This window comes from Equus asinus, chromosome 1, assembly GCF_041296235.1.
Source record: "Equus asinus isolate D_3611 breed Donkey chromosome 1, EquAss-T2T_v2, whole genome shotgun sequence".
Classification (NCBI taxonomy): Eukaryota; Metazoa; Chordata; class Mammalia; order Perissodactyla; family Equidae; genus Equus; species Equus asinus.
In genome coordinates, this window is record NC_091790.1 from 27,408,430 (window position 1) to 27,431,213 (window position 22,784).

The following is a 22,784-nucleotide window of genomic DNA, read 5'->3' on the forward strand; positions in this document are numbered from 1 at the left end:
CACCAGAGGTCAAGCATTCCTTCTGTGATTTCCATGTGTGTTCTTTGATTCCCAGAGATAGCAGTTTTCTCCACCAAAGTGAAGATCTCCCAGCGCTCTGTACCCACCTCTCATGCCCTTATCACACAGTATGCAATGAGCTGCCTGTCTCATGCAGGTCATTCCTTCAAGTCAGGAACCAGCACCAGGTCTTCTTTTTCTGGAGAAGAGTTACCCTGAGCTAACATCTGTTGCCTATCTTCCTCTTCTTGTTTGAGGAAGATTGTCCCTAAGCTAACATCTGTGCCAATCTTCCTCCATTTTTTCTGTATGTGGGACACTGCCAGAGTGTGGCTAGATGAGCGGTATGTAAGTCTGCACCCAGAATCCGAACCCGCCAACCCCAGGCCACCAAAGCAGAGCACACGAACTTAGCCAATATGCCCCTGGGCTGGTCCCAGTCTTTTTTTTTTCAATCCACAGTGCCTTACACAATTATACAGCAAACAGAAGAAACTAATATTTATTCAGATTGTTGGATAATAGAATTTAAGTCTTTGCAGAAATCATTAGTAATTTTTCTTTCTCAATGAAAAAATTCAATCACTAAGTAAAGTTAATATGCAGCACAGGAACCCTTATACATTTCAGAAATACCCCACATGGTAAGCCTGACTGACTGATCTCAGGACAAATTCCAAATGACAGAGTCAATGATGTCATAGAAACAAAACAAATATTATTTCCACTTTTCATTTCAATATGGAAGTATCACTTGAGTGCAAAGTCTATGTCATTCAACATTTCTTAGGTGCTGAGTACACTAAAGTATGTCTTACAATGAGTGTTCCAGAACACGACCGTTTCTACCCTTGGCACTTTACTCACATTAAGTCACTTAATCCTCACAACACTGGAAGGTGATTACCACTATCACTTAAAGACCTTAAACATATACCCTGATCACATCAGAAACTCATGTTTAGTTTTCTCATTCTTGTCAATCATTCCAAATGTTTAGTACAACAGTTGAATAAAAACTCTCATCACATCCAAGTTTACTTTCACAATGAGTCCAATGGTGTTTGTATAATTTCTTCTCCACCTACATCCCAAAACGTATCATTACCATACTACGTTTACATAACCACACCTTGCCTTTTCAATATTTTCATCTGTCTTTTACTGATTGGGATCATTGTTTTAATAATCATCATATACATCTTTTTACCTCAACTGAACCTTTTATATGAATGAAAACCTTTATGTAATTATTATTTCATCTGCATATTTCAATGACAAATATGTATAAATTCAAAAAAGAGACAAAGAATATGGTTATTTGAGTCAGGACTGACCTTACAAGTATCACCTCAGACTCTGATGAAAACTCTAGGAGACGAAATATGTAGTTCTGACCACAGATTATGAATACTGTCTAAGGCTATTTGAAATTGATGACTTAAGCTTTGCTGCATAAATATTATCAGCCTCATATACTGTTCCAAAAGTATTAACTCAGTTCTTAAAGTGACTTGCTTTTTTTGGCACAAATTTTAGTCATATCTGACCTAGGGAAAACTGTCTTTAACACTACCCTGATTCAATGTTCCTACACTGTTACAAACAACTCAGCTTACAGTGACTTTTGGTTATTATGTTCTTTTACTATAATACATTTATCATCTTACTCTTAGTGCCTGCTCAATATTAAATTATAAAACCTTCTCCTTCTGTATTCTCTATTTTCAATGAATAGCACCACTAGCAACGCCCTGTCTTCTCTTAGCCTCTACATGTAACAGACTAAGAAATCTTAAGATTTTCATTATTTAATCTGTTCCCATTTCTTCATTTCAACTGGCAATGCCTTAGTTTAGGCTCTCATTATGGTATAACTGGATTACGGCCGTAATAGTACCATGAGAAAAAGATTATGCCTTTTTATATTCCTTTGCCAGTTGCCCAGCACAGGCCACACAACATTATGGAATAAAAGAATGATGCCCAAAGTTTTCTGGTTTATACTAAGATCTGCTCTTTAGCCTTTGTGTTTCTAATTATTTTTCAAATTTTGTTTTTTTCTTGTGTCTTAATCTGTTCTTAAAATGCAAATTTATACTATCTTTATACTATCTTACAAATAAAAAGGCAAGAACCTAATCAAAACAATCATTAATCTATAACCCCAAACAATAAAACATAGACATATTTTTTAAGCTCAATCAATTCTTTACCAAATAACAAAGAAAAAATTATCCTACCAATACGAAACAGAGAGATGGCCAAGTGCATGAAACGTAGGCTGCTTACTGACGATCATGTTGTGGGACTTGGGAAGAGCAGTTTTTTATGATAGTCAAAACTACATTTCAGGAAGTCCCTACTTATTTAAAAACTATTTGGTTCTAAAGGGCTGGGTTTATTAAGACATTTAATATGCTTTTCCAATGAAATAATGAACTAAATTTAGTTCCAAAGCTAGTCATTGAAAAGTTCAAATTTGATGTCCCTAGAGTAAAGTTAAGGCAGGTTCGATCACAAACTATGGTAGTCTTCTGCTGAAATTCAAACTAAAAGAAGGCATAAATGATAAGTTCATTCACTCATAAAATAAATTTAAGTCACCTACTACTATAAGCAGGCACTAAGATGGGTGTTCAAATTCAAGTGGTATAACTTTTGACTACTCAACAACCCATTTCATTTGCCAATTTTGGAGGGAAAGGGTTAGTTAGGATTAGGAAGATTCTGTTATTGACTGCTTCCCTGGGTTCCAGGAAACAATGCTCTCTCAAGATGGGCCAACTGCAGATCAACACCTCAAGCTTTCCTTTAACATCTAACAGAAATACCTCAATGTTTCTGGAATATAAATAGCACTGAAAAGCACATCTCTCTCCAGTTTTTGTACTCTACTCCTTTGGTTATTTCCATAAGGATCTTAGAGATATGGAGGTTAAATACCTGTGATTAGGTATCCAACTGATTCATTAAGTCTTTTGTAACAATTTTAACCAAGCATATCCAAAGAAACTTTTTGGATAAGATAAATCACAGACAAAACTTTCTATCTCAACCGAGCCTGGAAAACATTTGCTTACAAGCAATAATTCTTCCCTAAAAACTAACTACAGCTTTTAATTTGTTCTTCTGAACACTAGTTCTTTTTAAATATTACTTACAAAAGAAAGCATTAGCAATTTAAGACTCTGAGAAGGCTTATTATTTGAAAAATTGTTAAAATGAAAAAACCTGAGCTAAACAAAATTTATTGTTTTCAGATTGTCTTGGAATCCTTTTTGTAATAATTTCTATTAACACCCTAAGAAATTTAGTATGTCTCAGACCACAGAGAGGCCTATTAAATATCTGATACACAGCAGGCCCTCAATAAACCCTTGCAGAGTAAAATAAAAAGGAAACTTCAAAACCAAAAGCAAAACAACGAAAGTCATGAAATTGACCTTCATTAAATTAATCTGTTTAAAGTTCTAAGTCGTTGAACAACAGTTTCTCCACCTAAAACTTAAAGACATGCTCTGTATTGTCCAATCATACCGCTAAATTAAAAACTCCAACAGGTTGCTATGTAATCTGAAAAACTTCACAAGTTAACTCCACTCAATAAAAATATATAATCCTTCTGGAAAGACATTCCTTGCACATGGATTGGAAGAATAAACATAGTTAAAATGTCCATACTACCTAAAGCAATATACAGATTCAATGCTATCCCAATCAGAATCCCAAGAACATTCTTCACAGAAATTGAACAAACAATCCTAAAATTCATATGGGGCAACAAAAGACCGCGAATTGCTAAAGCAATCCTGAGCAAGAAAAACAAAGCCGGCGGAATCACAATCCCCAATTTCAAAACATACTACAAAGCTACAGTGATCAAAACAGCATGGTACTGGTACAAAAACAGGTCCACAGATCAATGGAACAGAATTGAAAGCCCAGAGATAAAACCACACATCTATGGACAGCTAATCTTCGACAAAGGAGCAGAGGGCCTACAATGGAGAAAAGAAAGTCTCTTCAACAAATGGTGCTGGGAAAACTGGTCAGCCACATGCAAAAGATTGAAAATCGACCATTCTTTTTCACCACACACCAAAATAAACTCAAAATGGATCAAAGACCTAAAGATTAGGCCTGAGACAATAAGTCTTTTGGAAGAGAATATAGGCAGTACACTCTTTGACATCAGTTTCAAAAGAATCTTTTTGGACACTGTAACTCCTCAGTTGAGGGAAACAATAGAAAGAATAAACAAATGGGACTTCATCAGACTAAAGAGCTTCTTCAAGGCAAGGGAAAACAGAATTGAAACAAAAAAACAGCTCACTAATTGGGAAAAAATATTTACAAGCCACTTATCCGACAAAGGGTTAATCTCCATAATATACAAAGAACTCACACGGCTTAACAACAAAAAAACAAACAACCCGATCAAAAAATGGGCAGAGGACATGAACAGACATTTCTCAAAAGAAGATATGAATATGGCCAATAGACACATGAAAAGATGTTCATCATCGCTAATCATCAGGGAAATGCAAATCAAAACTACACTAAGATATCACCTTACCCCCGTTAGATTGGCAAAAACATCCAAAACCAAGAACGACAAATGTTGGAGAGGTTGTGGAGAAAGAGGAACCCTCATACACTGTTGGTGGGAATGCAAACTGGTACAGCCACTATGGAAAACAGTATGGAGATTTCTCAAAAAGTTAAAAATAGAAATACCCTATGACCCAGCCATCCCATTACTGGGTATCTATCCTAAGAACCTGATATCAGATATCTCAAGAGTCCGTTGCACCCCTATGTTCATCGCAGCATTATTTACAATAGCCAAGACGTGGAACCAGCCTACATGCCCAGAAACTGATGATTGGATAAAGAAGATGTGGTATATATACACAATGGAATACTACTCAGCCATAAAAAAAGACGAAATTGGCCCATTCACAACAACGTGGATGGACCTCGAGGGCATTATGTTAAGCGAAATAAGTCAGTCAGAGAAAGACGAACTCTATATGACTCCACTCATAGGTGGAAATTAGTATATTGAGAAGGAGATCTGATCGGTGGTTACCAGGGAAAAGGGGGGGTGGGGGGAGGGTACGGAGGGGGAAGTGGTGTACCCACAATATGACTAACAAAAATGTACAACTGAAATCTCAAAAGGTTGTAATCTATCATAACATTAATAAAAAAATAAATAAATAAAAAAAAAAATGTATAATCCTTCTTAAAATCAACAATCTTCCTTAACAGTTTCCTGTATAAACTGTCAAAGAAGAGAGATGTATAGATCTTAATTTTAAAATATAACATATTCACTCTTATTTAAGATGATATCCAGGCAAAAATCAAGGCTTAATTTAGGCATTGAATAACTAGACTTTCCAGATCATTAAATTTGGATTTAATGTCCATTTGTTTCTCAAAAGAACAAAGGTGACAAGTAGTTTCATATCAAGACTTTTGAGGACTCTTGATTAATTCCTTCAACACAATAAGAAAACCACAATAGTCAAAGGAACAAAAGACTAAGGAAACGTAACTAACTGCACTGATCCCTTTCTCTTCTCACAACCCCTCCAAAATAAACGTCAGCTCAATATCCAATTTAGAGTTGACAATCTTGAGAAACAGGAGAAAACTACCATAACCTAATACTAACTGAGAAGCTATGACTAGCCAAATTTTATCTGCAAAACCAAGATAATTCAATTGAATGGGAAGTTAAAATTTATGCTCCACCATTAACATAGATTATTATTTAGAGTACTGTGAATAACATTATCAATCTACTTTATTAATTATAGTTGCCAGGCTGGGACCCTACAAGCTGGAAAAAATATTTGAAATGGCATTTACGTTACAAACCTTTGACAATATGCGTCATCATGATAGCCTCGACCCAAGACATACCTTTCAAGGCTATTAAAACCCATTTCAAAAACATCAGAAAATCAGAGTTACCTTCATATAAAATTTCTGGAAAAAGCCTCACTACGATTTCATCATATCACATCCTAATCTGTTCGTGTATACACAGGATGACTAATATCCCTAACTGCTAGACCTTGCCAATATTTGAAACTTATCTAGCACTCTAGCAGATCCTATAAAACAACTTCTCACAACTCAATGTTGATAATTAGGCAAATTTAATGACAGAATTATTACTGACTCATTGAAACATAACATTTTTTACTTATATCAGAGTTAACTCCATTCATACACTGCTTATAAGATCTCCATGGATCCAAACAAGTCCTTAATAACTGGCCAAATTACCAGTTTGATGGCCTAGATATAACTTTAATCTTCATTCATGTATGTTATTTTATGAATGTATGATAAACTTAAATAGTCTTAAATGATTTAATGTAATATCTTTCCTACAAGACTCCTTCAAGAATAGGATGTTTTTCCTTATTCATGATCCCAAGAACCATACTGAGTGCTCTATCAGATGCCACACATTTGTCATCTTCATTCCTCCCAACAATTCTATGAGGGGGACCTTATAATATTATAGACAAGTAAACAAATTCTAAGACATTAACGATGCTCAAAGCCAATGTAATAGGCTCAATCATTTTTCAGCAAATATTTATCCCAGTCCCCTTCTCACTGTGGACAGAGTGACTTGATAATGCAGTTTCTCAACCTCAGCACTACTGACATTGTGGGCAGAATAATTCTTTGTTGTAGGGGGCTGTCCTGTGCATTGTAGGATGTTTAGTAGCAAATCTGGCATCTACCCACTAGATGTCATTAGTAACCTCTCCAAGTTCTGACAACCAAAAATATCCCCAGATATTGCCAAATGTCCCAGCGGGGCAAAATTATCCACAGTTGACAATCACTGGGCTAACCAAATGTTAGCGAATGGGACAAGAGCAGAGGCCTTACATGTGCTAAAGCAATCTGGCTTGGCTCTGGCACTCCAGTGACCTGCCATGAGAAGTGCATGCTCCTCTTTGGGCTGGGCCCAGCAGGAACTAAATAGAGATCTAAACACATCTGCAGTCAGCCTAGATCAACCTTGGCTCAGCCCAAACAGGAGAACCCGTCAATATACGGTACAGACTAAAGAGCACAGAAATCAATGCTTGTTATTTTAAGCCACTGAGTTTTAGGGTGGCTTATTATATAGAGTATTATTGTGGCAGTTGTTGACAAACACAGCCAGTAAGAGAGTAAGCCAGGATTCAAAACCTAAGCCTATCTGGCTCAAAACCCCACTATTATCTTGACTAGGTCTAAGAGTTTTCCCAGCTGAATTAATAGTCCCATCCCCAGGATGTTTGTGGTGTACAATAGGGATGCAATAAAAGTCTGCTTTATTAATAAGTATAAATATTAATACATAGGAATTTTGTAAAAGTTTTCAATAGGCTTCTCATTCCCACATCATTAAGCCACTGATTCAAAAACACTGGGAAGGGTATTATACAGCACAATCTCATTTCCCAACTACTGAATCTCAGACTTTCTCCTCCTATCAGTTCCAGAGCTATACACAGCCACGCCCAAAACAATATCTCCAAATTAACACTTACTTCTAGAAATAACTTGCTATGTGCAAATGCAAAAGTTAAAAAAAAAAGTCCACCAATATTTGAAAGAGTGAGGCTTTCTTACAGATATGCACAGCAAGTATTTATCGTGCCTCTACCATTTATCAGACACTATTCCAGGCAGTGGGAATATAAAAACAGAAAACATCCCCACCCTTATGGAGTTGACATTCTGGTAGCACGCGCACAGCATAAAGACATTTTCTAAATGCTTTACATGTAGTAACTCACTTAGAAATCCACATAACCCTGTGAGAGACTATCTATCTCCATTACAGAGATGAGAAAACTGAGGACCAGAAATGACAAGTAATTTGCCCAAAGTCACAAAACAAGTAGAAGAGCCAGTCAGGGGTCTGCGTCTGAGTCCACACTTTTAACCACTATGCTACACTGTCCCTCTGAAGCTTTAACAATAATAAAAGCATTTTCAAGTCAAATAGGATGAATTCACTCACAAACTCAAACGTACATACAAATGGGGGGGGGGGTGAGAGAGAAGCCCCACATGCAATGATCTCTAAGATATATTAAGTGAAAAAAAGCAAGAGTAAGAATGCATATTTGTTTCATTGTGGCCAATATCTAAGTCATAATTCTAAAACAAATCTTTTCCCATACTGCCAAAACCTGACACAGACTCCCTTGTTTTATTTTAATACTATTTAATTTTTTCTAAAAGATGAGCTAAAGTTCCTAACATACACCAGAAAACAGTTACTACTCATTTGGTATGTTTTAATAACCACAAAGAAGAAAAATTCAAAACATATGTGCAGATCCCAATTTTGCCAAATTTAAATTCTTTTAAGAGAAATTTAAAATCAAGGTATTAAAAAAATTGTCTGGGGGTGCCAGCCTGGTGGCATAGTGGTTAACTTCATGAGCTCCACTTCAGCAGCCTGGGGTTCGTGGGTTCGGATCCCGGGCATGGACCTACATACCTCTCATCATGCCATGCTGTGGTGGCATCCCACATGTAAAAAATGGAGGAAGAGTGGCACAGATGTTAGCTCAGGGCCAATTTTCCTCAAGCAAAAAGAGGAAGACTAGCAACAGATGTTAGCTCAGGGCCAATCTTCCTCACCAAAAAAACAAATTGTGTGGGGGCCAGCTCCATGGCCTAGTGATTAAGTTTGGTGCTCTCTGCTTCAGCGGCCTGGGTTCAGTTCCCAGGTGCAAAACTACACCACTCATCAGCAGCCATGCTGTGGTGGTGACCCACATACAAAATGGAGGAAGACTGGCGGCAGAAACTTTATCCTTTCGAGTTTAAACAAGCAGATGAGTAGGCTGATATCCTTTAGGAGACACTGAAAGACCAAACATTTGTAGATTCCAATTGGGAGAGGTGCCCAAATCACAATTTCCCATCTCTAGGAATCATCTCAATACCCAGAGTGGGACCATAGTGGTCATGTTTAGGTTATGTAAATTAACCTCACATTCCTAGTCATGCCAGATTGGGCCAAAACACATTCTCTCTCCTAAGAATCTGAAGTTTGAAAATAAAGTCTGGGAGACACTGATACCAATTTATGTTAACAGCATGGCTCTCAACAGAGAAGATCCAAACTCCTACTGCAGAGGTTCTCAGAGCTGCCCTGATTCCTGTCTTAGGTGTATTCTCCAGCTATTCCTTTAATCCTTTGTACCACACCCAATTATCTTCCAACAAACTTTTTCTTTGCCTATGTTATCCAGAACTGCTTTGTATATCTGCAAGCAAAAAACTTAGAAAAAAAGTAAACATATTAGAGCTTTAAAGAAAATTTTATTGGAAAGGCAACTTGTGAAATATCAAAGCTTTTTCCCATTAATCCAACTTAAGACAATTACTTCCCATTTCCAGACTAGTATGCTGTCAATATGATCAATGAATCTTAAGAGTAAACATCACCTTTTTGACCTTAAAATATCAACTCCTCCTTATATGTGCTTTCAGTAAAGTCCTCTGAAACCTAACAAAAAGCCACCAATTTGCCTTTATTTATTCAACACGTACTGGATGCCTATTATGCGCCAACATTATGCACAGTGAGAATATCGCAGTGATTAAGAAAAACAGGTTCTTGATTTAAGTATCTTATATTCTGCTAAAGAGACGCAGAAAAACAAATAAGAAATATAACAGATAATAAGTGCTACTGCAGAGAAATAAAGAGACTTACGTGAAACAATGAGTAATCAGATTTCTTTTAGATAAAATTGTCAGGTGAGGCCTCTTGGAAGTGACATTTATGTTAAAATCGTAATGACAAGAAGCCAGCCAGTAGAGATCACTATACAGGTTAACATAAGGGCCTTAGGCTGGGAACAGACTTAGTTGTTCTAGGAGCCAATGTGACTACAGTATACGGAGGAAGAGGGAAATCATTTAAGATGAGGTCAGAGAGACAAAAAGCACCATATCATGTAGGGCTTTGTAACAAAAGGCAAAGAGTTTGGAGCTACTTATAAATTAGCTGGTATAAAACAAGGAAGCTATTTAGAACAAGGTGCTTATAGAGAACAGTTGAGTAAGCGACTAAGATGAAAAAAACAAAAACAAAAAAATTACAAACAGTGGTCATCATAAAAATTTTAGAGCTGAAAGCAACCTTAGCTGTCACAGAGTCCAAGCTCTCATTTTACTGAAAGGATGACTTGGCCCAGACTGAGGCTTCTCGAAGGTCAAGCCAAAGATGAGCAGAAAGTTATGCTTGGTGCTCTCTGACATTCAGGCCAAAGCTCTTTCCATAATTCTCGCCTCAATCTGAAATCTAAAACTAAGTTTTGACCATGTGCATTTCCAAAAGTGATATAGCAGCCTTTAAATGAAAACATATTTAGAAAGAAATTTAAAATTATTCATGCCAAATTATTCACACCTGTAGTCCCTCACAAGAAGGTTTTTTTAAAGTGGCTGACAATGCTTAAGTATTTACCACCAGATATAGCTCTTCCCAAAGTATGTGAAACAGAAAAGAAATTGAATAAAACAACAAAATATACTTACATCTGGGTATTCTTTTACAGGCACATAAAGTTTCTCTTGTAACTGAACAATAGGTCCCACAGCATCAGGCAATTCTGCACTCCTTTTCTCTGTACTGCCATTTAATGTGTCATTGTACATGTCTTTCCGTACTCTGCTAATTTCTGTTAAAAGTAAAAATTTTAAATGTGTTAGACAAAAAAATATTCTTGCTAGCCCAGGAAAAAAAATAAGAGGGTAGGGGAGGATTTCAATGATAAGTGTTAAAACTCACAGAGGTAAAGAATTGTTGATCTATCCTGTCATTCTCTGGATTAAGTCTATGTTTAACTGAACTATAGCCTTAATTAATTTCTACCAGAATCACATCTACACGAACCAAATAATATTTTATTAAAACTAACTTCAGAGCCCAAGCTCTTATTCAGTATGAAACAGATCTGTTACTTTGTCTAATGTCTCCATCCCTAAATGAGGCCAGTCATTCCAAATGATAGCTTGTCAAATAACTATCATAAGAACATCTATCAGACAAAACTAATATCAAAGACTCTCTTATACTTCAGAACTAATATGAATGAGACTAAAACTGGATCACTTTGTTAGATATTTTAGGTGTCTTTGGAATATCCAAACAGAGACGTCTAACAGACACAGATTTTAAGTTCAGCAGAAGTCTGAGTTTGATACACAAATTTAGTGGTTAAACCTGTAGGAGAAGAGAGGGTATGGGGAGAAGGAAGGACTGAATGAATCCTAGAGAAAGCACCATTTAACAGGTGAGGAAAAGAAGATTCAAACCCAGAAGACATGGAGGTAGATAGAAGTAGGGAAGAGTGGTGTGAAAGCAGCTAAAAAATGACAGATTCAAGGACAGGATGATCAAGAGTATCAAATACCACAAAAGCATGGTAAAGTAAAAAGCAAAAGAGGGTACCTTGGATTTCACCACTAAGCCATTGGTGATCAGAGAAGTAAGGAAAAGATGGTAAGGGATCAAACTACATTGAGTTAATGAATGAAATATAAGGGAAAAAAAAAAAAAAGAGATACCTAAAGCCAATGATCTTTTAAAAAAGACTATTATGACATCCCAGGTATAAACATACTTCTTAAAAAAAAGTATGAAAAATCTATTTTAATGAATCAAGTCCTGTACAAAGAAACTGATTAATTCTTTTCAAGAATTCTTTATTAAGCTTCCACAATGTGCTAGGGAATAGGCTCCTGCCCACTGGAACATGCTAATAAGGGCTGTCATCACTAAATTAGCTGTATGCCTCTGTAACCATCTCTCCATGCTATGGATTATGCCCTCCTTGAGGAAAAGGCTCATATCCATTAGTATTTAAAAATAAAATGCTTTTATTTTTAAAATGTATTTTGTATGCCTTCCAAACATGAAATTTCAACCTATTGCTATTAAGGAACTATAAATATGAATGCACACTTTTATTTTCTTAACTAGTTATTTAAATCATTTTCAGTTAAATAAAATCCAACACAGCAAAAAGGCATGATCAAAAGTGTTCTTACCCAGTTACAAAGTCTCAACCATTGAAAATACTGCACATTTTTTGCTTCAGTGATGGCAATATTCATTTTATAACAAATTTTCTTTCTTAAATAACAATTTGCTTATCAAAGCTTACCAAATGTTTATCTCTGAATAGCAAATGAAATTTTTAAAAAATCAAAAGAAAGTACCTTGGATTTAATTACATTATAAGGGCAACACTTCATTCTTTAAGTTCTTTTTTATACTTTTAAGTTTCATAAGAAAATCTCTCCTAAAGGTGTCCAGTATCAAATTAGTCTTTATCTTAAATTAGCATGTAACAGCAATTCTCAAATCAAGTTTTCAATGACCAAGTAATAATTTAAACATAAATGATTCTTCACATAATTTACATAATTGCAAGTTATTAACCAAAGGGTATTATGAAAATTTAATCTAATTAAAATTATACATATATCCTTTAGTCCAGGTCTCCATATAAAAGCACTTTCAATATTAATTTGTTACATTTAAATTTCTTCTTCAGAAATTGCCTAATTCTTGTTATGAAGTCAGTAACACCGATACAAAAATCTGACGATAGCATAAAAGGAAACTATAGGTGAAATTTGCTTATAAATATAGATACAAACATTCTAAATGAATGATGCACCAGGACAATGTGGAATTTATACCATAAATGCAAGAATAGCTCAATATTAAAAAATCTATAAGTAAACATAGTAATACAATAGACTGAAGGGGAAAAGATGATTTTCCAGGTAAACAAATTTATCCCACTTAGAAAAACCAAGAGAATCAATTAGAAATAAGAAAATTCAGATAACATGACTAGATTAAAAAATATATAAATACACAAAAACCAACAACCTTCATAGATCCAATTAGATGATATAATAATTAGAAGAAATTGCAAGTTAGAGTTAGAGAATTAGAATTATAGAAATTAGAAGAAAAGATACTTTTACCACTTACGTTGTGTTTCTATAAACATTGGTGTGATTCTTTGATTAATAACTGAAAGTTCCATAAGATTCTGTTACCCTCTGTATCCCCAGCTCTTAAAATAGTGCCCAGAACCCAGTGGGTCCTCAATTAATACTCAGTAGATTAGGTAGACGGCTGGTGAATGAAGGGAAGAATGAACTAGGTTCTAGGGCATTAAACTTAAGCAAGTCATGGTTCTAGCTCTCAAAGAGCTTATTTTAATATGGGAGGTATACAAACAAATAGATATCTAGGGTATAAGAAGAGTAGGAGGTATAGATTAGAGACAATGGTAGCACAAAAGCAGGAGTCATCAACTCTGCTGCAGGGTACTAAGGTCAAGAAAGAAGTCAGGAGGAAAGAAAACTTTGTTTTCTAACAATGAGGAGTATGGCAAGCAAAAGTACAAACAACATAATTATAAATTCTACTTTTCTTAAGATAAAAAGTCTTTCTACCATGTTTCTTGCTATCTCTAAGATGTATCACTCAATTTAATAATAGAACACCAATTATATACAAGACAATACTGACGGGAATAAAAAGATGACTAAGACAGTTCTAGTACTCAAGGAATTTACAATCTTATGCACTGTGGAATCTGACCAGCTGAGTATTACCTTTAGCAACAGCACCTTTCTAGCCAGAAAATCACTTCTTGGCATGTTATTTACAACACTCAAGTCAGAACACATTCTGATTCCAGTTCTAACAGTAACTGTTTGTGTGATTTTACACAAGTCTCTTACTTAAACTCTCTGTGCCTGTACCTCAAATAATCAGAGGTTGCTTATTTAATGACTCAATTGAATCCACTGGTTAACAATCTTAGTATGTAGGATCCCATTTATTATTTTCCCTTATAACCACGTTTTAAAAAGTCTTGTCTCCAAAGCTTTTCATTCCATAAGCCCTGACAATCAGAGCTTTTGTTAATGCTATCCTATCAAACTGATATAATCATAGCCAAAATAGTATAGAAACATGTCATGGGTATGGGTATGGGTAATGCTCTAGTTCCTTCCAGAGTGGTGGGTTCAGAGGTGTTCATTTATGAAACTCTGGAATGCTTCATAACTAGTATGTTCTATAAATTCTTTTATGTATCAAACATTACACGATAATGCTTGCTCAAATGTCCCCTCATCTCCACACTACCTTCATCAACCTGAAGCAGCGGTCGAGAAAACTGTTAAGTTCAGAACCATCTGTTTAATCACCTAGCATAAAAATTCCCACTAAATACCCAAAAATATCCCTCACATCATCAATACAATTTGTTATAGACATCTCTGAAGTTCTTAAATGCTACAAATTTTACTGAACCAAAATCTTTCCTAAAATTTCTCCCACTCACCACTCCAAAGCTCATAAAATACGTCAAATGTCTCTCTCATATGAGAGCCCTACAAATACCTGAAAAGTTCCATAATATGTAAATGTCCTCTTCTCTAAGCTATATAATGACATGGTTATCGAGACATACTCCAACTGTCTCTGTCCCTTTTAAAATGGAAACTCCAGCACTGTACACATCCTTCTCTGACAACTGAGGAGCATGCAGATGGAGGCTGCCTACCTCCCGTCCCAAAGACTCCACTTCCACAGTGTGTTTAAGAATACCTTGACTTCTTTGGTGAGCACCTTACACTGCTGACATGGTGGTGGTGCTAAGCAAAGCCTCCAGCTTTCCATGCTTCCACAACTGTTTGATTAGACATCAGCGGACGATTTAAATTTTTTCCTGGTTGTTTTCTACTAGACATATCCCTTTAGACTGATGTTAATCCATCAGTTGGCATTCTTCAGGGATGACTATTATATGAATCAAGGATTCAACTAACTATAATTTCACAGTGCACACATTTCTCTAGCCCAGATACCAAAACACAGGCACACCTTATCAACTATCTGATGAAATCTCAAGCTACACTAGGACCCCCAAATCAACCTCTGGATCCAACAGTTTAAACAGAAAATAATCTGGTTTGGAATCTACAAATGTGCCATCAAGCTTAGAATATAAAGTTTTCGGCTTTTGGGAGTATTTATCTTTCTAGCATTCAAGTTCCTCTCATTTTCCATGTTTTCTTGAATTGTATTCAGGGATCACATTTTTTCAAATTTCAATATCCTGAAAACTATTTCGGTTTAAGCCTGAAAATCTGTTTCAGCTATACTACTTACAGTCTCCTCACATTTCTCTGCTTTAATTACCTTGATTTTTTCTTTTTCGAAACTAAAGCTCAATTATCAGTCGGTAAATTCTGCTCCTAAGAGAAAAGGGAAAATAGTCCCTGCACAGTTCTGTTTTACATGACCTGTCAATATTACATCATCTGCCTTAACCTTTTTCCCTTCCCCTTAATTTACCTAACCATGGAGTTAACTAAACATCTTTGTTTTAAAATCATTCCTACATTTCATAAGCCTCAGTTCATTTCTGCCTTTGGCTTTCCGATCACCACGACACTTTTATAATATCTGAACCCTCTGCCACCTTAAAATTTTGAACCTTCTTTTAAAATCTGAATTATTGGATTAACTAACAGATCAACCACTCTGTGGAAAAGCAGAATATCAGGGGGCTGGCCCAGTGGCGCAGCAGGTAAGTTCGCACGTTCTGCTTCTCAGCGGCCTGGGGTTCGCTGGTTCGGATCCCGGGTGCGGACATGGCACTGCTTGGCAAAAGCCATGCTGTGGTAGGCGTCCCATGTAGAAAACAAAGGATAAAACAGAGGAAGACGGGCATGGATGTTAGCTCAGGGCCAGTCATCCTCAGCAAAAAGGGGAGGATTGGCAGTAGCTAGCTCAGGGCTGATCTTCCTCAAAAAAAAAAAAGTAGAATATCAGAATTAAGGACAACATAAAGAAATATCAGAAATAGAAAAACAGAGGCTGAGAAATCTAAATTACGAAATTAGTAATCATTTCCTAAGACAGACAGATAGATAATGGCTGTATATAAATTCAATACTGCAATGTTGGAAGACTACAGAATAAAATACAGCCCTATTATACTTTATGATTTAAAATTTTTTCAACAAACTTAAACCAAGAAAAAAATTAGAAAATGAAATATGAAAAATATTTACTAGCTCAGTAGTAAGCAAAAAACTATTAACGGTATACAAATAATAAAATATAAAACAAAATTCATGACAATTATTTTTGGAATTTGTAACAATCCAAATTAAAAGGCAACTTTTTAAAACTGAAAAAATTTTCAGACAAAACACATCTTATACTCAGTGTTGTGGTAGCTACTTCCAATTGTTCAATCAACTATGCTTATGTTATAGGCATATATATCATATTTGGGCGTCTATCTGCTTTTTCTTTATGCCTTACATTTAAATCCATCAAAAAAATTACCTTATTGTAATACAGCTGGAGCTAAAATACAGAAAGAAATGAAAAGGTTACAATGTCATTGGACCACTACTGCCTCGTTTTTTAAATTTAACATTTTTCATTAATCTATTCAGTAAAATAAGAGCCAACTATTTATAAAACTGTATATGCTTTGATGTACATAGTATAAATTTTATAAACCAAGTTAAAATGACAGCTTTCATCATTTCAACTAAAGTTTAAGTGGGCTTTTATTTCCCCACTGTCTGCAATCCATCTCTTGCTACACACCAAACTGGCATGCTACCACAAAAGCAAAGTTAAGATTTTAGTTATTTTAGATCTTCATTAACGAATTACTGTCCCTATTTACATGAAACTTATTAAATCTTAAAACAGCAATATTAGGAATCTATTTATAACTGAAGAACAACTGCCACTACATGAGAGGTGGTTGTTACGTACCGTTATTTAGTTAGGGGCAACAACGATCTCTTCTGTAAAAAGAAACCTCTAATTCAGGGTTTACTAAATACAGGGAAAGTTTTAAAGATATTTTCGGCAGAGGAAAACCCATGGAATAATGTAACTTCACTGTGCTTGTTTTAAAAGGCCACATCCACAAGGTACAGAAAGCAAATGAATAAAAAAGCAGGTTACTAGACAATACACACTATTTAGTGGAATGTATGTCTTGCTTACTCGAACAAACATAAATTAAATCTGACTTAATTTTGAGGCAACTATTTTGAAACAGGGAAGAAAAAAAACCAAGCTATCAGTAATTCTCTAGATGGGACCTTATTTTTTGGGTTAAATTGTATTTTGTACTTCACAACTACAAGCACAAAAAAGAAAAACTGCAAAATTAAGTTCAACATGATAGCCCTCCTCTAAATTGGCAAAATTAACAATTGTGCAAAACTGCTGATAAATTTCACTTAAAAAATATGAAACGGTAGAGGCTTATAAAAATGTTCATCTTGTTTCCATGCTTGTTCTCAGCAGCGGTTTTGTATCATGGAACGTATTTAATAATAGCTACACCTTCCTAGAAAGGCTCTTTCAAAGGTTACAGAAAAGAATGCCTATTATATGATCCAATTTATATTAAGTATGTGTATTTTTAGCATGACATGTAGAAGTCAAAAAACAACTATCAACAGAGTCATCTCTGGGAGATGGATTTACAGAGACCACTTAGGTTTCATATTACTATATGAAACTTTTTACAATAACCACTTAGAAAATAAAGATATTCTCATTAGGATGGCAGAAAGTACTTTAAGTCAAAATGCTACAAATAATATTAGATTCCTACATAAAATTATAATAAGAATTAAGTCACTGATCCCCAACTCTAAAAGTAAACCACAACGACCTATATAATTATTTTTTTAACATACGAGTACCTCCCTCATGCTAAAATACGTTAGAGGAACTATCACTTGACCTTAAACAGAATCTGAAGTAGAACATAACATCCATCTTACCAAAAAAGAAAAAAACAGCAGCAGAAGAAAGAAATGAATGCTCAGAGATTAAAGAATTGGTCCAAGGTCACAGCTAGTCCAACCAGCTTTTACTTAGTTTCATAAAGGACTTCCTGGAATAAAAAGCCCTTAAACTTCACTTTAAGAGATGGTAATTAGAGAATGGAAAATAAAATGGAACAAACCAACTTTTGGTTTATTGCTGGCTAGATAACAAGCATAGTCCAATGTGTTCACTGTTTTACTAGTGATTACCAAAAAAAGTCTCTGCAGCCCTCCTCTTTCACTCCATGCTAATAGAACACAGTTCTGCAGATGAAATCTAGGCACAGGTTCCTAGCAGAGCGACAGTCGGGAATGAATAAATGGGTACTGCTGGTATACAAAGAAGGCAAACAGGCTACTGGAAAAAAACAGAACATGGTAGGGGAAAGCATTTTTTAAAAGTGAATAAAAAACAATTATTTGATTGGAATAGGCCTCCTAGGTATGTGTCAGCTACGCCATCTAAGTTTGTGTAAATACACTCTATGATGTTCACACAACAAAATCACCTAATGACGCATTTCTCAGAACACATCCCTGTTGCTAAGAGACGCATGAGTACATACTCATTGCAATGGAAATGGGTACCCTGGATTACTGTGGTGGAAGAGACATTTTTCACCATACACTCTTATATGTCTTTATATGTCTTTGAATATTTAATCATTTCAATGTATTAACTTTTTCAGGTGTTTTTTTTTTTTTGGTGAGGAAGGTTGGCACTGAGTTAACATCTGTTGCCAATCTTCCTCTTTTCTCCCTAAAGCTCCCCAATACACAGTTGTATATCCTAGTTGTAGGTCGTTCTGGTTCTTCTATATGGGAAGCCACCACAGCATGGCTTGCTGAGTAATGTATAGGTCCGCACTCAGGATCCAAACCTGTGAGCCCCAGGCCACCAAAGCAGAGCATGCGAACTTAACCACTCAGTCATGGGGCTGGCCCCTTAACTTTTGAAAAATAAATACTTTTCTTAGAAGTTTTTACTTATAATATGATGATACTAATGGATTATAATCCATGAGACCATAATGATATAAATAACTGAATAAATAAGTACATGAGAGAGAAGGGAGAGAGCTTCCTTACAGAATTCCAATTAATAAATATAAAAGAAAAGATGGATATAGAAAATCACCAACAAAAAAATCACCAAAGGCAAGGACCATTCAATGGATGCTAAAATTAGTGAACAGAAGTATGATGGGAAACAACACAATCTGTACAGTTTCAGTATCTCCCCACAAGACATTTATTAGTCATAAAGAAAAGAGTAACTGTACAGTGGAGAAACCTAGCAGACACGACCTTAACCAGGTGACCAGTTGATATCATGAATAAGACAACATATACTCCTCATATGATGTACTGAGAAGGGCCCAACAGTCCTTCTGTGGTTTTCTTACCTAAAATGCATAGCCTCAATCTAATCATGAGAAAACATCAGACAAACCCAAATTAAAGAATATTCTACAAAATAACTGACCAATAATCTTCAAAAGTGTCAACAGAAGTATCATGAAAGAATGTGACATTGTCACAGATTGAAGGAAACTAAAGAGACATACCACTAAATGCAACACGAAATCTTGGATTGGCTCTTGGACCAGAAAAAGAACATGAGCAGGAAAACTGGTGGAATTTGAATAAGATCTGCAAATCAGTTAATAATATTGTATCAAAGTTAATTTCTTGGTTTCATAATTGTACTGTGGTTATACAACTTGTTAACATTAACCTGTGCACTATTTTTTCTACTTTTTACATCTAAATTTATTTCAAAATAAAAAATTCAAAGTTTTTGCTTTGGCCTTCAGAATTATTTATTCTAATGGGGGGGAGGACAGTTGTGGGAGAGATTGAAAGTCATACAAACATCTTACTTTTCTAGTCATAGCAAAAAGAAAAAGAAAATGCCGGTTTACCAATAAAATGGAGGATCTCAAAATAACCTCTTTAATTAAAAATAATCAAAATAATTCAAAATAATCTCTTTAATTTTCTTTAACAGATACTGCTTAAAACACACATGTACTTTAAATCTGCCTTAAGAACATGGAGAAAGGCTACAATCCATAAACAATGATCTTTCTGCAGAAAGCAAATGTTTCTAATAACTGCATGTAGCAGGGAAAAAGCACTGGTCTTGAGTTTACACAACTTGGATTTTACTCCTGATTCTCTGCAAGATTTTCCTGTGTGGCTTTGAAATTAACCATCTGGGTCTCAGTTTCCTCCTCTGCGCAATAAGGTTAGACCAGATCACATTTATGGTTTCTTCTTGCTCTAAAATTCTATCAACTAAGAGTCTGTGCACATTCCTCTTTCTTCAAAGAGAATCTCATTTTGCACTCCCTCTGTATCAATATCCCACAGGAAAGGGATATATAAACTCAGTGACCCATTGAACCACAGACAGTCAATCCTACTCCTGTTGGAATTACACATTCCAAAATATCTTAATCTCCTGGGCACCAGGATTTACTTTACATGATATCCTTGTAAAGCATCAAATCCTCATATAACCAGGCTCTACATATCTGAATTCAGAGAGGTGAGGAGGGGTCTGTCCCTCTGTACTTTATCCTCTTCAAGCTCAAAATCCTTAGGGGTTGGAAAGGAATTTAGTAAATCACAGTGAAAATGAAACAGAACTCCCCCAAATTTTGAAGGAATTATGTCTGTGTAGGCAGGCCAGGCGGGTTGCTTTTCCTAGGTAACATTTTTTTGTGTGTGTGTGAGGAAGATTGGCCCTGAGAGAATATCTGTTGCCAATCTTCCTCTTTTTGCTTGAGGAAGATTGTCACTGAGCTAAACATCTATACTAATCTTCCTCTATTTTGTATGTGGGACACTGCCAAGGCATGGCTTGATGAGGTCTGCACCCAGGGTCTGAACCTGTGAACCCTGGGCGGCTGAAGCGAAGCACTCGAACTTAACCACTATGCCACCAGGCTGGCCCCTATTTCTTTGATTTTTAATTATTCGTTTCAATTGTATTTCAAATCCCACCTATGTTCAATGAAGGAAAAATTGAAGATCTGCAGTCATGCACCACATGTTTACCAGAGCATCACCGTAACTCCATAAAGCAAATGAACGTCAAATGACATTCATGAGTGTTACCGCAGCCCATATACAAGTCAAATCACTCAAACTATGTAAAAGCTAAGGAGATTTTTTTAAGCCATAATAAACAATCTACTATACACCTTATACCAAAAGGTCCTTTATAGCAAGCATCAAGATTGAATTAGAAAACAAAACTTCCATTTTTGTAACAAAAGCAACATACACACTACCCTCAGATGTCAATGTAATTGGTACTAAAAACATTATTTTAATATGGTAAACAATAGGATTCCCTGTAATTAAACCAAAATCGATTTACTGTACAAAGAATTAGATTTAGAAAATCTAAGTAGTGTTCTGCATGCTACTGGCAGAACTACATTTTTATTGCCCTCAAAAGTGTACATTCTATTATCATATAACAATATTCTTGGGAAGCAATTTTAATATGAGTTTTTTAAATGGAGAATACAGTCTTCTTTTTGAGATCGTAAAAGTTTAATTTATTGGAATGGAAGATAAATGCTATCATATAAAAATACTACCAAAACAATCCAACAAAAACCCTGGTCGAGTACACTCCAGACAAACCCTCCTCCCTCAACTCCAAACGCCTGTATCCAACTGCCTTCTAAACATGTCACCTTGACACATTCAAAACCAAACTCCTTATCTGTCCCCCAAACTTGTTCCTGCTGCTCAGAAAATCGCAAGTCCATTTCTCTCACACATGATAGCCAATCCATCAGCAAATACAGTATACTCACCTTTTAAAACATATCCAAAATACTGCTTCTCACCACCTCAACCCCCACCACCCTAGTTCTAGCCACAATCATTTCTCACCAAAACTACTCAAATAACTTAACTGGTCCCTTGCTTCCACCACTGCCCCTGTCAGTCTAGGCTCTATCTTCCAGAGTTAGTCTATTAAAATCAGTGATATGTCATTCCTCTGCTCAAAAGCCTCTAATGGAGCTGTTCTCAAACTTTTTGGCCTCAGGAGTCCACACTTAACAATTTACTACAAGGAACCTGAAAGAGCTTGTGTTTGTGAAAGTTTTATCTATTAATATTTACTGTACCAGAAATCAAAACTGAAAAGTGGTTACTTTTGACTCACTTTAAAAAAATAGTAAATACCATTACATATTAACAGAAAACATTTTATGAAAAATAGCATTTTTCAACAAAATAGTGAAAAGCAGTGTTTAATATTTTTTGCAAATCTTTTAAATGTCCTTCTTAATAAAGACAACATGATTTTAATATCTTCTCCTGAATTCAATCTGTTGCAATATTACACAGCACATAGCCTCTGGAACACTCCACTGTACAATCATGAGAGAATGAAAGTCAAATAACATCTTATTATCATGAAAATAGTTTGATCTCAAAGGCTCCCTAAAAGTGTGCCCAGACCACATTTAACAACCACTCCTCTAATGATTTCCCATCTCAGTGTAAAAGCCCACGTCCTCACCAAGACCTACAAGGGCCCACAACATCCACAGAGGCTCCCCCTTCACCTCCCCTTCTTACCTTTCTGATCTACTCTCCTAACCAATCCACGCCCCCAGCCCTCATTCACAACTACAGCCACAGCCACACAGGAACTGCTCGTCCTGGCCTTGCAGGTAGGTGCGCACTGACTCTTCCCTCTCCTTGGAAAGCTATTCCCCAGAGAGCAGTACAGCTCAGTCCATTATCTCCTTCAAAGCTCTGCTCCAAAGTGACTTTCT

The 22,784-nt window shown here is 35.8% G+C and overlaps 1 protein-coding gene across 16 annotated transcripts in view; it reads right to left on the reverse strand.

The window, feature by feature from the left end:
- Positions 1-22,784, reverse strand: part of QKI (QKI, KH domain containing RNA binding) — a 152,529-nt gene that overhangs the window by 103,580 nt on the left and 26,165 nt on the right. For all 16 annotated transcript variants that reach the window (XR_011506448.1, XR_006521172.2, XM_044761029.2 and 13 more), the window contains one exon: positions 10,594-10,736. Coding sequence is in view for 14 of the 16 variants with exons in the window: in XM_044761029.2 (XP_044616964.1) it covers positions 10,594-10,736 (143 nt within the window). In the remaining 2 variants the exon portion in view is untranslated. The remainder of the gene's footprint in view (positions 1-10,593; positions 10,737-22,784) is intronic.